The 17,274-nt window shown below is 40.1% G+C and overlaps 1 protein-coding gene across 2 annotated transcripts in view; it reads left to right on the top strand.

The window, feature by feature from the left end:
* Positions 1-17,274, top strand: part of TBC1D23 (TBC1 domain family member 23) — a 33,751-nt gene that overhangs the window by 2,068 nt on the left and 14,409 nt on the right. For both annotated transcript variants that reach the window (XM_081859703.1, XM_081859704.1), the window contains exons 2-10: positions 5,226-5,337; positions 7,028-7,133; positions 8,565-8,769; positions 9,098-9,221; positions 10,130-10,254; positions 10,355-10,401; positions 11,400-11,503; positions 13,786-13,908; positions 15,692-15,784. In XM_081859703.1, the coding sequence (XP_081715829.1) occupies positions 5,226-5,337; positions 7,028-7,133; positions 8,565-8,769; positions 9,098-9,221; positions 10,130-10,254; positions 10,355-10,401; positions 11,400-11,503; positions 13,786-13,908; positions 15,692-15,784 (1,039 nt within the window). The remainder of the gene's footprint in view (positions 1-5,225; positions 5,338-7,027; positions 7,134-8,564; positions 8,770-9,097; positions 9,222-10,129; positions 10,255-10,354; positions 10,402-11,399; positions 11,504-13,785; positions 13,909-15,691; positions 15,785-17,274) is intronic.

Below are 17,274 nucleotides of genomic sequence, written 5' to 3' on the forward strand. Positions count from 1 at the left end.
CTAAAAAGTTAATTTTTAGACTTAAATACTGGACCTTTTGTTTTGCTTTATGTCACAAATGGAGAGTCCAACTTTCTGTATAATGGGATTGCTTCCAAATTCCAGTCTGGGTTCAAAAAGATTTAGGTCCGGCCATATACTGAATTAGAGTAGCACTCCATGTGACTTGCAGCAGACCTCAAACTTCACTTATCACAGGTTGCTTCTAGTCAACCTGTTTATTGAACATTCATTCTGATTTATTTGGACAAAGTTTGCAGGGAGGTTGAATGCAGTCTGATATTTGTTAAGCATTTGTCATGTCACAATGTAAATGATGCACTTAGTTATTAGTATCTCTTACTCAGCAATATTAAGCATGTTGCCACTTGTTTATAACATTGTCAAGCACATTCCGAGATAAAGCCTACAAGTTGTAACTTGGCAATATTTGTACTAGATGGATGAGACAAGAAATAGGTGTACTGTGTGATATGACGATGAGCAAATGAGTTTGGAGGTTGTAACGTAAGCAAAGACTGCTGGAGAATTCCAAAGGGCATTGTGATGTTGGAAGGTCTTTACAGTCTTTTCTGCTTACTTTTTAACAAACACAGGAGTTCATTGGATAAGCGTGGTTCAGAGAGAAGTATTGGGTAGAAGGTGCAAAAACTAATGGCACTAATGAAAATCAGGGCTAAGCACTAGCATACAAAATCTTTTATTCTAGGGTCACCTCCAGGATTGAACTTGTCTGTTATGGTCCTGCAATTGTGACTTCCTGGAGATAGACTTCTTAAGTTCTTCATATACATGCAACCCAAAAAGAATATAAGGATCTCTGCTAGAATCCAGAAATTTTATATTCTAGAATATAAAATTTCTGGATTCTAGCAGAGATCCTTATATTCTTTTTGGGTTGCATGTACATGTCAGAATTCATGGTTGTCACCAAATTTCTAGCAATATGTGTTTTGGGGAATGTATTGATCCATTGTTGGAGGTCTTAGGAAAATCCTGGTTGTTATAAAGACAAAGACTACCTGATATGAATACTAGCAATTGTCAAAAACACTTTGGAAATTTTAGCTCATGATCATGTTTCAGAAAATGTACTTGAGTTTCCATGTAGTCTGAGAGAGTGACTGTGGCAGAGTTCTTGAATCTTTATGTTTCTGGGAATCAAAATGAAGAGCTTCCTTTTTAAAAAAATGACCCAGGGTAAGATTTTTAGGAACCTACTCTGCATGGATTGGAGGGAATTAAAATGTCTAGACTCCAGTAGCAGCTTTTTAAGGGTTAGGAGCCTGACTTTTTTCAAGTGTAACATATGGGCTTGGTCCATTTTGCTTAAAGTAGTAACTAGCTCTCTAAAAATCATACATACTGTGCATTTTGCCTTAATGTGGCCAGTCATGTAGAGAATTCTGTTTGGACAGTAGCCTGCTAGCTTTATCTCATGTACCAGTGTTGTTCTGGTAATTTGGAACAGAATCATGCCTGTTTTTCTTACTCCCTGTCCCCTTGCTAAACAAATAAAACACGAAATGGGTATTGATTATTTAGCAAATATTTTTAAAATGAGAAATTATGTCAGGAAGAGTTGGGAAATAAGATGTAAAAGGCAGAAGAAAATCATTGTGAAACTGTTAGTGAAAAGGGCATTAAAAGTGTTAGACTGCAGCTTTCATGTGCAACATTTCCCTCGCCCTCCCCATACAATATTCAACTCCTTCCTTTGGAATTCCTTTAAATTACTGGAAATATGCAGGAATAAGGAGTCTCACAATAGTACAGTTTTAAAAGTAAAACGCTCATTCATAGAATACCAAACTACTGCATAATGATAACAACAATACTTTGAGCCAGCTTAGCCCAGTGGTTCCATCGACCAACACATTGCTTGGATCCCCCAGTTGCTTCCAGCAGTTTGAGACCCGCTCCTGCTGCCTGGCTTTTTTTAAAAAAAAAAAGCAAAAAGCAACAACAACAATACTTAACATTTGTATAGCACCTGCAAATGTGTAAAGCAATACTTACAACAACACTGTAAAGTAAGTCAGTATTATTAACCCACATATTGCAGATGGGAAGATTAAGACTGAGGCACAGTGGCCACCTTAGAGGTCACAGTAGAGGCAAGGTTCAAACCAGGGGCCTTTTCATTTGTAACTTGGGCTCTTAGCCACTATGCTAAACTAGCTACGCAGAAAAGCTGAATTCACTTTTGTGTAAGTTCAGTGGGCATAGAATACTGACTAATAGTTGGAGCATAAAAATTGAAAACTGGAGGGTGGGGGGGGAAACGTAACTGAGCATCACAGAACATGGCTGGCTAGTTGGAATTTTGAACAGAAGCAATGTACATGGTCTCATTTCTCCCCTCAAACACATGGATCTTTATTATAATAATTGATGATGGTCCAGCAGAGAGCAACACAAAGCACACATAGGATTGTGAAAGTTCCTCTTTTACGCACATGAATCAGGCTCACATGGGAGAAACAAACATTTGCGGTGGCCATGAAGAATGCAAGAGTAAGAACTGAATAAGGCAGACATGATGAAACGGAAGAGGTGGTTATGCTCCAACCACCATCAGACTGTGGCAGAGGGAATTTCCAGTGGTAGTTAAGAATGTGTCTGAGCTTCCTTATTGTTGCTAAAATGTGGTTATTAGTACAGTGGAACTAACTAAATTCTGTGAAAATTTCCAAGACTCAATCAAGTTTTTCACATTTGAAGGTAATAATTTCCAAATAATACTGTTGTTTCATTGGCAATCTTAAATTATGGAAGGCACCGTAAAGCGAAGGACTGCTTTTTGAGGGTTGACCCTAACAGAAGAGCAAATTGCCCCTCATATTTGCCTGGGCTTTGGGAAAAGGTGATTGGCAAGGAAGTTCTGGGTGTGAGCCAAAGGAGACCAAATGCGTTGGCACATCAAAGTCAGGGTATAACTTGTTGAACTGGCTGCTGTGCTCTTAACACATTCGTTACTGGAGGAATACATAGAACAATTGAATCTGAGGTTCTCAGAATGCATGCAGTGTTTTTATAACAGGACTCTGTTGAGAATATAGGCAGAAGCAATGAGTGACTATTATAAAGAGAGGAGAGATAAAAGAATCATTACATCTCTGAGGAGCATATGAATAAGCGCTTCAGCAGCCTAGGAGGAGATTAATTTTCCAAGGTTCCAGCTGGCTGATCAATGAGTTGTTCCAAAACAGGTGTTCATTATAGTGAAATAATTAAAAGATGAAAGAGATCCTAGTTTGGCTTAGCAAGCAATAATAATAAGTTCATACACTGCTGAATAAGAACAGCAGGGGAACCATTGCCTTCTCCCAACAGCAAGATAGTACAGTTTATGTTAGTATGATATAGTACAGTATAGTGTATACTAACTTATAAAATCACCCCACAGCTCTTCTTTTCTTGCTTTTTTCCACCCCCATTTCATTACATCTTGACAAATCAATATTATTTTGAGAACAGCCGTTTTACCACTAAGGGTCTACGAAAAGCACTGTTAATTTCTAAACTTTTTCAGCTCAAGGGTTGTGTTGAGGGCCATATGCATTACGTGTGTACACACAGTCACACATACATGTGTACACACATGCACTCATACTTGCCACACATACAGCACAGATATAGACCTCTCTCTCTCACACACACATACACACACACACTCACACACACACACACACTGGTGTGTGTGTGTGTAGGTTGTCCCATTCTCTGCCTATGAGTGGGGGGGGGCAGTTTCATCTCCATAGGCAGGCTGCAGTGGGATATAAAAATGGGGAGAAAAGCCCTCTTCATACCTATAAAATCTTATCCCTTTGGGTTGCTGCCATCACCTGAAGGCATTAGCACTCAGGAACCCTCTTTTCTGTGCTGTTAAATTTTTGCCCCCATTGGTGGCTCCCCAGAGGCAGAACTCCCCCTCCCCACTTTTTAAAGGTAAGTAGTAGTTCCTGAGGCTATAGAAAAGGGAAATTTGGGTGGGGGCGCTTTCCAAGAAGGGAGTTCCAGCTTACAGAAGCTGCCAGTTTTCAGGGATTCTTTCTTCTCTCTCAGCTGCTGTGCTATATACTCAGTAAAAAGGTAAAGGTACCCCTGCCCGTACGGGCCAGTCGTGTCTGACTCTAGGGTTGTGCACCCATCTCGCTTAAGAGGCCGGGGGCCAGCGCTGTCCGAAGACACTTTCGGGTCATGTGGCCAGCGTGACGAAGCTGCTCTGGCGAGCCAGCACCAGCACAGCACACAGAAACGCCGTTTACCTTCCCGCTATAAAGCGGTACCTATTTATCTACTTGCACTTAGGGGTGCTTTCGAACTGCTAGGTGGGCAGGAGCTGGGACCGAACGACGGGAGCTCACCCTGCCGCGGGGATTCAAACCGCCGACCAAGCGATCGGCAAGTCCTAGGCGCTGAGGTTTTACCCACAGTGCCACCTGCGTCCCTCATATACTCAGTACTATTCAGGAGAGTCTTCCAACCCTTGGCGGAGCATTTTCAGGAGCCTGGGTTGACTGACATGGAGCAGAGAAATGAGGTAGTTGGCTTCTACCAGCCTAGTTACATGCTTAACTCTGGATCAAACCAGTTAAGATTTGTGCCATAAATATTTCAGTGTTTCTTTAATCTCTTTCCACCACCCCTTTCGGCACATGCCCATACCCACAAGGCAGATTATTAAAATATAATCTAAAGCATGTCTCATTTTCAGAAGGATGAATATAATATCTAAGGTGCTTCATTTCAAATGAGATGGAACTTGAATCATGCATACTTCTATTTATAGGCAAATTACCTCTTCTCACTTTGCTTGCCAGCCTTGCCTATCCTTTGCCAACCCTAACCCTTCCCCCAATACTTGACCAAACCCTGTCTCCATCCCTTTACACCTCACCCACCACCTCACCTATCCCCTCACAGCTGGTACCAAGCCCCTCTTCTGAGGGGGAAGGCACTTCACAGAACAGCTTGCTAAACCACTGTGTGATACATATCTGCATCTCCCCCCCCCATTAAGCAACAAGTGCTCACTTCATATTGGTTTTAAGTACATCAGGGGTGTGGGGGTGTTTTTAACTGGGTTTGTTTAAGCTTTGTGGTAAATATTTTGCACGTGACTTTGGGGTAATAAGAAATAATGATTAAGCCTGTACTAAGAGATGAACATGTTGAGGTGCTTTAAATTCACTTAATCTTATTTAAGATAACTTTTCCAGGGAGAATGACCTTGCAGAAGCTCTAGAAGAAGGTGGTTGTGATCTTGAAACAGTCCGAAACATAATTCAAGGGAGACCTTTGCCTGATGACCTAAGAGCCAAGGTCTGGAAGGTAAGGCCTTTTTTTGAGAGGTAGTAATTTGTCTTGAGTTCTTGGTCTCTTTCAAAAGAGACAGGAACCACTTGGAGGGGGCCCTTCACCTCATAAATGTTATCATTATAAAGCTAACAGTCTCAGTTGTATTTTGGTTCATACTTGGTGTGTGTATGTGTTTTAAAATCCAATAATTGCTTCTTTTTTACAAGAAAGCGCAACAATAAAAGTTAACTTTATGGCATCCTTTGTTTTAAGCATCCACATTTCATGTTGTAAATGCAAACTGAAGTATCCTCCAGCATCTTTTTCACGGCCTCACTGCACATAATAAGCAAAAGTGTTCAGTGGTATGATAATGGCCATGTCACAGATGGAGAAGTCACTTCAAAGGGTGCTGTTCAACGGGGAGAAGCATCGCAGGAACAGGACATTTGTTCCTTTCCCAGCTTGCAGTTTCTTGATTGCTTCCTCAAAAGGCATTTCAGGGGGGTCCCAAATGCATGTTTGAAAGGACAAACATCTCTTGAATCCTACAGGGAGGGAAAGTAGCTGGGAAAATGTGCCTGAAGCAGAGAAATAGCCATTTGGGAAAGGGTCTGGCATCTGATTCCCCCATTTTTTTCTCAGGTCCCAGTCACCCCTGTCCTGAAATGGTCTTTTTTGTTTCAAAAAGGGAATTGGGGTACTGTTACATGTTTCTGAAAATAACAGATCAGGGAAGCTTCAGGCTCAGGAGTCAAATTCATCCCTCCAACCAAGCCTCTCTATCAGGCCCACCCCTCACTTTACACCCCAGGGAAATATTTGTTTCATTTTTGTATTATAAACAGATACAGAAACAGTTTGACAGTCCAGTAGGCTGGAATGTGTTCTTTAACTGACAATAGCTCTTGCTTGTCCGGGTGAAGGCATGTCTGGCTAGTTACTCCACAATTAGCCTTTGTACTACTGTACAAAGGTAAAAGTGACATTTGTTTCTCTGCCCAATTTTGCTTCTGGCCTTGCCTGCTTCTGGCATGTGGCCCTCAGAAGGTTGCCCGGAAGAGAATATGGCCCTCGGGCTTAAGAAGTTTCCACATCTCTAGTTTATAGTGTGTAGCCAGGCCCTTAATTTGACCAGAACAAGTAGGATGTGAGCTTTGGCTATTTAGGTGCACAGAATAACATTGTTCTAGATTCAGGTAGGTAGCCATGTTTGTTTGACACAGTTTTTATATATATATATATATATATATATATATATATATATATATACACACACACACACACACACACACACACACACACACACACACATATGTATATATGTCCAGTATCACCTTAGAGATCAAGTAAGTTTGTTCTGGGTATAAGCTTTCATGTATCTGAAGAAGTGTGCATGCACACAAAAGCTTATACCCAGAACAAACTTACTTGGTTTCTAAGTTGCAACAGAACAACATTGTTTCATGGTTTTTTGCATTAATAGAATAAATAACCACCAAGTCTGATCTAGAATGGTTACTTTGTATTAAACATAAACGTTAAGGAAGTTTATTATTCAAGAATGCTGAAAGTTATAAAGAGATAATTTTAAAAGCTTCCTACATTTGCATTTTAAAATGTTTTTCTTGAATAATTTTAAATAATTCAGGTTTAAGAATTGTATCTTGTGTAGATTGAAACATACTGAAGGTTTTCCACCCTCTCTTGTATGTGTTTTTAGATTGCACTGAATGTTGCAGGTAAAGGAGACAGTTTGGCATCATGGGATGGCTGTCTAGATCTGCCGGAACAGACATTGATTCACAAAGATTGTCAAGAACTGGTTGGTAAGTCTGAAATAAGATTAAATTGCTGGGCTGAAACCCTTCTGAACACTTTATTCTCTCCATAAGAATTACCTTCCTGTCCTGTCTAAGACCTTCCTGTCCTATCTAAGACCTGTAGAGTGCAACTCAGAATTACTTCAGTAAAGTCTAGCTGAAATATCTTGGTAGTCTTGCCAGCCTCTTTTATGGATTATTTCTGAAAAGTATATTAATGCCGTCATTAGCTTAATGACCCTGCTAATACATTTTATTTCGTGCAGTAATCAGATGGCTAAATGTGGACTGTGCTACCATACCAGGATTGGCGGGCTTTCTCTAGATGTCTTCATTTTCCTAGCCCTTTAAAAATATTGGCCTTTTAAAATATTGTTGTTGCCTTATTATTTTATTTAACTTGTTTTTGTCCTGAGAGTGTTATTTTTACAAAAAGGCCGGGGTATAAATTGTATGTGTCTGTCTGTCTGTCTGTCTCAATGAATAAAAGCCATTATCACTTAGATAAATGTTTACTTATCAGCAGTTGCTTTTTGTAGAACTGAAAAAAGCAGCCTCTGTCCCTAAAAAAGGTGAATGAATGAATTCTGCAGGCTAAAGCCCCCTTCTCAGAGAACTTTCAAACAACATGCAACAGTAGAATTTTAGCATTCACAGTGCAATTTGCCAGTTGATTTCTCATGTGAGATGACTTATGTCTGCTGTCAAATGAGCAGCTGAGTGCATAATCAAGCAGCCTAGTGCAACAACGTCTTTCTCTCTATTCAGGGAGAGCTGCTGTGCATTATAACAATGAGACAGAACCCAAAGGGCCATTCATGAGCTTCCACAGGTACACTGAGGCTTTCCAGCTCTTCTTTTGCGTCCACACCCATAAAAAAATACCATATTTTTTGCTCTATAAGACTTAATTTTTTCCCTCCTAAAAAGTAAGGAGAAATGTGTGTGCATCTTATGGAGCGAATGCAGGCTGCGCAGCTATCCCAGAAGCCAGAACAGCAAGAGGGATTGCTGCTTTCACTCTCTTGCTGGTCTGGCTTCTGAGATTCAGAATATTTTTTTTCTTGTTTTACTCCTTCAAAAACTAGGTGCGTCTTGTGGTCTGGTGCGTCTTATAGAGCGAAAAATACGGTACTCCTTAATGTTGTCACGTATTATGGAGGATTATCAGATGCAATTTTAGAGGTGCAGTTAGAAGGGGAAAGTAGCAGAGTGGGTGTATCAGCAGTATTGGTGCACTCAAGGGACTTATTAGATCTTGGTTGCCTTGTTGTGTTGGTACAGCACTATAGCAGCTGTGTATGAAGTGCCCTCTCTTGCTCTATGTGACATTCCCGGTTTCTGAGAGTGATCCCAGCATGATAGGTACCACCAGTGAATCAAGTGATAAATGACACATTTTCAACATGGTTTTGTTTGATATTTGTCTGTTTTCAGATCAGCTGTCAGTGCCAGAGGAGGAGAAGTCAGTATTACTTTTGGATATTGAATCTGTGATTACCTTCTATTGTAAATCTCGTAATGTCAAATACAGTTCTAGCCTTAGTTGGACATATCTACTTAAGCCATTGGTGCATCTTCGACTTCCACGAAGTGACTTATACAACTGCTTCTATGCTATCATGAATAAGTACATCCCCAGGTAAAGAAAAAATATATTCATGGGCACTCTAGTTTTAAATGTTGTTTGCCGTCTTCCCCAAAAACCCACCCACTCTTTTCCTGGACAGAGGCTTTGCTAGCTGTTTTCAAAGAATGGAATAATTTTCTGTTGTGGATTGATAGACGGTGTTTTCCATTGTCATGTGTGTATGAAACAAAGTTACAAACAGCCTGATATTTTTATTGTCACAGGTGTCTATGACTTCAATTTTAATGCTCTGTTCATTTTGTTTAAGAATAGAAAGTTGTGTGCAATAAGAATAATTGTGCTTCTGTTTCATGAGCACTCTTGCTATTCTTCTTTTTAGGGACTGCTTCCTGAAAGGGAGACCATTTCATCTCTTCCGGCTGCTCCTCCAGTACCATGAGCCAGAGCTGTGCTCTTTTCTTGACACCAAAAAGATGACCCCAGACTCATATGCACTCAACTGGGTAATAAAGTGAAAGTAGGGAAACATAATGAAAAGCATACTTCTGTAGTAATTTTTAAAAGTATCATTTGCTAAATAAGGAAGCTTAAACAAACAAAAAAGGCATGTATAATCTGTGAGGGGACCTTATTGTATTAAATTTAGCTGCTAGGCATTATAATATTCTGATGTCCGCTTAGCAGATAGGGCACAAATGTGTCTCTAAAAATGAATCCCATGCTCAAAGATTGGCATTTTAATAAGCAAAGCAGTAACTGTAAACACTTATGGTACATTATTATTATTGTAATAGCCAAACAAATTGAGGTTCCTCTTTGTTGCAAAATCCTAGTCTTCTGACAGAATTGTAATTCCCAAGAAGACTAGGGTGATTATTTGTAATGTAGAAGCTACACTGTGTTCACTTTAGACACACACTACTATGCATCTGCTATTTCCAAATATTTGGTTGCAGAGTTTTACTGGCATTCAGATTTTTGCTAAGGAAGCCTCAGTGGTGTTTGGGAAGCTATGACACTGCAATATATTTAAAGCTGACCAGGATTCACAGGAAATGTGTAAAACTGCCTTTTAATACAAACATAGCTGAAGTTTTAGGATACGTGCAACATGATTCTGTGCAAGTTTACTTTGAAGTAAGTCCCAAGTTTACTCTGAATTAAGTTCAGCGATACTTTCTCCAAGATAGGTGTGTGTAGCCTTAGTCCTTACTCTTATTAGAAGAGTCCCTTGAAATCATGGGGACTTACTTCTAAGTACGTGGAATCATAGAACTGTAGAATTGAAAGGCACCCCAAGGGTTTTGGATTTTGGAGTATTAATTATTCCCCCTCCCTCCAGGTAGTTTGTGAACATAATGATGCTACTACAAACATGCTTGACTTTCCATTCATTCCTTCAATTTTCCAGCTTGGATGCCTGTTTTCAAGCTACTGTTCTCATGAAGTCACTCGTGCAATATGGGACGGATACCTACAGCTAGCAGATCCATTCTTCATTTATTTCCTAATGCTTATCATCCTTGTTAATGCAAAGTGAGTATATAGTTAATACACAGCAACAAATTAGTTGGCCACTTAGACTTGTCTCTACTTTGTGTGCTTACGCCTTATCTCCGCTTTTGCCTCTTTCCAGAGAATTCATCTTAGCACCAGAGTCAGATGACAAAGAAGATGTCGTGAGTAAGTCCTGCCATTCTAATGCTGCTGCAGCTGCAGAAAAAAATAAATCCTTAGGCACTATATTGCTAAGGTTAGGTGCTTGGAAAGCCCATTGATATGGAAGAATTAAGCTGGCCCTTAACTTTCACCTATTAAAAGAGTTGGTTCTTAAAAAGATGAGCCTAGTTCTTTTGGGGCCAGATCAGATGCAAAGCTAAACTATGGTTTAGCATTATGTGAAGAAGGCTACAGCAGCTTTGAGCATCCACACCATCTCCCCTCCTCCTGCAAGGTTATTAAAAAAAACCTAATAAAAGTTCCTTCCAGATGTTTTGAACTTCAGATTGCAGTGTGGCATAATATACAGGGCAGGTTTGTGTGCTCCCCCTGCCTACTTTGTCAGTTCTGCCGTACTCAGATGAACCTATATTTGACTTGGTTCGCTGTTCGCTATGATTAATGGCTCCTTGCACACCTGCATTTATCTGGAGAATCTGAAATATTCTTCTGTGGACCTACAAGATGGCATATTTCTCTCTTTTAAAAATGTAGAACAGTTGTTTGTGAAGGCAGCAGACAAATGAGACCTCTTCTCATTGAGTGTTTGGAATTTTGCACACCAGCAAAATTTGTGGTTTGGATGTTGGGAAAGATGCACTGCTCTGTCATTTCTGACTTTGGTGGACAAATGGAAATGAACATTGTCATGGTTGCTCAGGCAGCCAGGATGTGCTCCTTTATTACCATGGGACTTGTGAGTCTCCTCCCACACCTATGACACGTGCCATTTGTGATGAAGCTGACTGCCATAGAAGTAGTGAAATAGAAAATATTTGAGCTCTTTAACCTAAAAGTGTTTGAGTGTCTAAAAGAGGTTCAGCTGCAAACATGTTGGCCTGAGTAATTCTTCTGGTTTTTAAAAAAATAAAAATAAAATACATTTTACTTCTGGCAAACACAAATTTTAATGTTTTGTTTTTAAATGCTCCAAACCCTAATTTCCCTGTTCTATGTTTCAGAATTCCTAGAAAAATCCCCTGCCAGTTTGGAAGTAGAAGATATAGAGGACCTTTTCTCCTTGGCACAGTATTATTGTAGCAAAACTCCAGCTTCCTTCAGAAAGGTAATTGACAAGCACTCAGGATGTTTCCTAAAGGGTATTCCGCATGGCAGCATCACATCAGAATCAAGCAAGGGCTCCCAGGCCTGATTTTATGATATGTAAAGTGGTGAGCCTGAGACAACTGAACAGTTTGGGTTATATATTCTCTATCAAAAAAGTCTAGATCAAATATGGGTGCCTATCTTGTGCTGCAGTGCCTCTTTTTTTCTTTTTTAGCTTATGTTTTTATTGGCCCAAATGTTACTTTGAGCATCACAGAAGGCTGAGACTACAATCCAGCTTCTCTGTATGCAAGTGTAAGGATACACAGGCAACTACATGACAGGTGATGGCATAGCAAATTTCCTTGTCTCCTTCCCATTGGCTCTTAAACCTCAAGCACCTTGCCCACCAGGAACAGGAGGAAACAGAACATGTGGTGGTGAATAAGTTTATTGCTCCCCTGAGAGTGAAAAGCTGGTTGCCTGGTTAAGGTTTGGGTCCACAGAATATATTGGATTTGCCTTCTCCCACTTCCCTGCCTTCCTCATCATATGCCTTTGCAGCAGCTGCCATTTAGGGAAGAAGAGGAAAACTACCTCGCGTATCTTTTCCTCCCTTTGCTTGCATTCAGAGTCACTGCATAGTGCCTGCCACAGATGACATGCAAATTTATAGGGTGAACTATGTAAAGGGTAGATATTAGAAGCTTGCATTGTCGTATTAATTTTTTGTTCATTCACTGAGTCATTCCAATAATAATAATGCCAAGCCTTCGGTCTCACGTGTCGCCTCAGCTTTATATACAGTACAATGTTCCCAGAAGTGATTTCAGGATACTTTCCTACTGCTTAGCCGGTTGCAACAAATTTGGTTTGGACCTTGGCACTTAATCAAGCCCGGCCTTTCTGGGGATGCAGCTTTTTCTTTTTGAAACAGTAGCTGCGAAACCATTTTGGATACTACAGCAGTTTATCACTGTTTGGAACAAGTCCTGGAGCGGCTTGTGCCAACATTCAAATGGCTTTGAAAAGCATTGATTTTCAGTTATGTAAGTTGGCACTCATTCCAAAACAGCATTATTCAAGTATGCTTCATTCAGTTTCGTGTCGCAGGAGCAAAATGCAGTTGAACATTATATTATTTTCCACTTGCTACACACTTCTGGGGATAGAAATGCTGTCTTAAGGCTCGGGGATATAATATGATCACATTTTATTCTATATTTTTGATGGCATTATTTTTAACTCTGTCATAATATTATTGTAAACCAGCTTTTTGGGGGTTGAATGTAGACAGGAATCTGAATAGAAATCAGAAAATAAATTGGACTTTGTATAGTTAGGGGTTCATTCCTTTCATTTTATTTCCATAATTGGCTAATAAATAATAAAATATTTCCTACAATTCTTTTCCAAAATAGAACCCTTGGGATGATTATCTACAAAAGCAGATAATGGAAATGTTCATGGTTACATATGCAGATCAGTTTAAAGACTGAATTGCTGGCATGTTCTTTTTGACTTTCAGTAGGCTTGTGAAATCCTGAGCCTGTTTTAGAATACTGGATTTCCTGAGCCACAAATCAGATGCATGATGAAGAGTTTTTCCCATCATAATTCAAAAAAGTAAAAGCCACCACTGCTATATGAATGCTATACTATCAAAGAAGCAAGTGTGATATGAGCTTTGAGTACATCTACTCTGTGCCTAGTATAGAACCTATACTACCATTTTCATGGCAGTAGCTGGAAAAACTCTCTGTAGTGCTTGCTGATCTTGGAATATTGTTTGACAAAGGCTGATGCAAAATCTACTTGCCAGGAACAGGGAAGTGCCACAGGTCATTTACAGTTGCAGTATCTCTGCCTATGCTGGTGGGTATGAGGAGGGAGAGAGGGTCATGCTTTAGGCTTTAGTGGATCATACCTATTACCTGTCTATGGAGACACAGGAATGTGTTTCCAAAAATGTAACCAATAAACCATGTGTATCAGCTGTTGGACATGATTTTTGAAGGGTATTTTGACACACTGATCAGGAGGAAGAGCTTATGAGAGATCTTCTGTTTGACAAAATGAGAGCCAAAACAGCAGTATGCACAGAGTCCCTGTAATAGTGTGAAATTGCACTTAAAGATGTGCATTTGCATCTCTTTTTGAACTCTTTCTGAATTGTGCGAGTACATAGTTGAGTTTTATGAGGGTCACAAATAGGACACCGCCTAGGTCTTGGTTTGGTGTCTTTATTTAGCACATAGCCTTAATGTTGGCCATAACTAGTGTTCTCTCTTACAATTACAGGACAACCACACTCTGTTTGGCAGCAGCTTGCTGGGTCTCAAAGACGACGATTCAGACTTGAGCCAAGCTTTGTGTTTAGCAGTTTCTGTATCAGAGATTCTTCAAGCTAATCAACTGCAAGGGGTCAGTAAGTCTGAAACTGTTTTCCCCTAAATGAAGATAAATGAAGGAAATAACTTAACGTAGCTATCAGAGTTTCTACCTCCTGTGAGCTCCAAAAACAGAGCTGTTTCCCTGGTCATTGGCTAGAGTCCAACGAATTGTTAAACTAGTTTCATAAGCCCAAGAGGAGTTAAGTATAGTTTTACTGGAAAGTACTTCTAAAGCTAGGGATAATTTCAAAAGGAGTATATGATATATCATCACACAGCAGTGTTTGTAGGTCTGTCTGTCTCTGTCTACTATTCAAAGGAAACAAGTTCAAAAGGAGTATATGATATATCATCACACAGCAGTGTTTGTAGGTCTGTCTGTCTCTGTCTACTATTCAAAGGAAACAAGTTAAAAAATTCCATTGGCCATGAGACTAAGTACATCTTGGGAACCCAGCCAATGATCCTGCCCTTCAGCACAGCTATAGAATAGCACAAGACAGTGGCTGTTTGTGTATGGATATGCTGTTTTATTTGTTTCAGACTTGTTGTCTGCTAATTTCATTGAGTCCTACTAGTGTGTGGGTGGGAAAAATTACTGTTTCCTTCTCATATTTTCCAAATAGCTATTGCTTTTCTACACTGCAGTGACATCCCCTTTATTTGTTGCCTTTTAAAGATTGCTACTTTATACGTCTCACACCCAAAGAGTTCAAGGTGGCATATGCATAGTTCTAGGGTAGTGCTGTGGTCTAAACCACTGAGCCTCTTGGGCTTGCCGATCAGAAGTGGTTCAAATCCCTGTGACGGAGTGAGCCCCTGTTGCTCTGCCCCAGTTCCTGCCAACCTAGCAGTTCAAAAGCACACCAGTGCAAGTAGATAAATAGGTACCACAGTGGTGGGAAGGTAAACGGCATTTTTGTGCTCTCTGGCTTCTGTCATGGTGTTCTGTTGCACCAGAAGCGGTTTAGTCATGCTGGTCACATGACCTGGAAAGCTGTCTGTGGACAAATGCCGGCTCCCTCGGCCTGAAAGCAAGATGAGCGCCACAACCCCAGAGTTGCCTTTGACTGGACTTAACTGTCCAGGGATCCTTTACCTTTTACCTTATACATAGTTCTCTTCTTCACCTGCCATTTTTTTCCTCAAAACAACCTTTTAAGTTAGTTGCATTAAGTAATAGTGACCTCCCAAGGTCACACAGTAAATTTCTGACCAAGTGGGAATTTGAGCCCAGTCACACTATTACTAATCTGATCTTCTGTTACAGTGGTTCTCAAACTCTTTTTCTCTGCGCCACACTTTCAGAATAAAAAATTTCTTGCACCACACCATTTTTTTTTTACTAATAAGAAATACACGGAGCGGGGGGGAGAAACAACTCCTAGCAGTGCTTAATAGATAACATGGAACACAACTTCTTTATAATACGATTCTGGGACATCCAGAAAGTATAAACAATGCAGTTGCATAAAAACATGAATCACTTGCAAAATAAATGAGCCTCTTACATGTGTACCTTAAGTATGTACAGTGGTACCTCGGGTTAAGAACTTAATTCGTTCCGGAGGTCCGTTCTTAACCTGAAACTGTTCTTAATCTGAGGTACCACTTTAGCTAATGGGGCCTCCCGCCGCCGCCGCACCACTGCTGTGCAATTTCTGTTCTCATCCTGAAGCAAAGTTCTTAACCTCAGGTACTATTTCTGGGTTAGCAGAGTCTATAACCTGAAGCGTCTGTAACCTGAAGTGTCTCTAACCTGAGGTACTACTGTATACTTTTTGAACTAAATGAATAAAATGTTCTTATTTCAGGAAGGAGTAAGGTTCTTTGTGGTGGATTGTCGTCCTGCAGAACAGTACAATGCTGGCCATTTATCAACTGCCTTTCATTTAGATTCAGACTTGGTAAGCATACATTCTAGATGCTTAATATGCTTGCTTTTTCATTTCCTTACATTAAAAAAGAAGGGTGGAATCCAAGAGTGCTCAGAATCTTAGTTCTACGAATTCTTGTTTCAAGATGCCTGGTTTATACCACCAAACTGTAGAAGTGAGCTTCTTTCAAAGGATTTTGTTTGTAAACAGCTCCTCTAGTATTTAGAGTCTTCATGTCTCTTGCCTGAATATTTTCCTAAAATGCAATTTGTTTTAAAGGATAGACATGATCTCCACCAATTTTTAGTTCGCTGCTCAGGAATTCTAAGAAACAACAAAAAAATCAGTGCCATTTTGAAATGAGTACGTAGTTAAAATCAGTGCTGTTTTTGAAAGGTTCGACCCACCATTTTGATTCAAAATGGCAGCCAGTTGTATCCAAACACTGATGATCTCAGGAGCCATCATCAACATTTAGTTACAATATCTTAAGAAGTGTTCCAATGTATAGCAAGCAAATAACTTTCCTAAATACATAATAGATTTAACAGGCGATAACAATAAAGTAACAGTTACAGTAAAGTGATAATTATTCAGTTCCTAAATGAAATGATTTCCAGGGTGTTAACTGTGTTGCAGAACGACAGATGTTTCATTTGCTCATCCCAGTAAGCCAGACTTGGAACTGCTTTGTTGCTCCTTGGTCTTTTGCACTCCCATGCTGCACTGAACTGATCCAGGCTTAGTATGTCATCTAAATCCAAGCTGTATCTAAGCTCCCTCCTTGCTAACCTCTTCAGAGCAAAGTGGCTGCAAAGCCCTCCTTAGTAGCTTACATGAGCCTCCATAAAGACTCATTATAGTACAAGTTGTTTAGTCCATGGTACTGAAGTACAGTGGAACCTCGGTTGTCAAATGCTTTGGAAGCTGAACAAATAGGAACCCAAACACCGACAACCCGGAAGTGAATGCTTCCATTTTTGAATGATTTTCAGAAGTCGAACAGCTTCCAAGGCGCGTTTCTCCATTTTTTCTCCATTTTTGCAATGGATTTTGCCGATTGGCAATTGCGCCTCGGTTGTTGAGCATTTTTGGTTGTCGAACAGTCTTCAGGAAAGGATTACGTTCAACAACCAAGTTCCACTGTATTAGCTTTTTGTCTATGGCATACTTAATGTGTTAATCTTGAAGTGCCACAACACAGTTCGCACACTTCCAATGATACAATGTTTACTTAGGAAACATCACTCTTGTATTCTGCTCCTTACGTGGCAGTAAAACACAAATTGTGGGAGTGAAAGTGGCACAATCAACTCGCAAGTGGGAAGTAGAAGTCCTCTGTGACTTTTTGCAGTTTTGAGGTGCCTTCCTCCACTTCTTCACAACTTCGATGGCTGACAGTAGTAGATGGTGATGAGGATATTTGCAGTAACCCTTTAAAAACACTATTTGCTTCCCTGAAGAGATGCCTTAGTAAATGTTCACACGCCTGGTTCCCTTACTTCTTTGCCTTCATGTCA

Source organism: Podarcis erhardii (assembly GCF_964252035.2).
Source record: "Podarcis erhardii genome assembly, chromosome: 4".
NCBI classification, from domain to species: domain Eukaryota; kingdom Metazoa; phylum Chordata; class Lepidosauria; order Squamata; family Lacertidae; genus Podarcis; species Podarcis erhardii.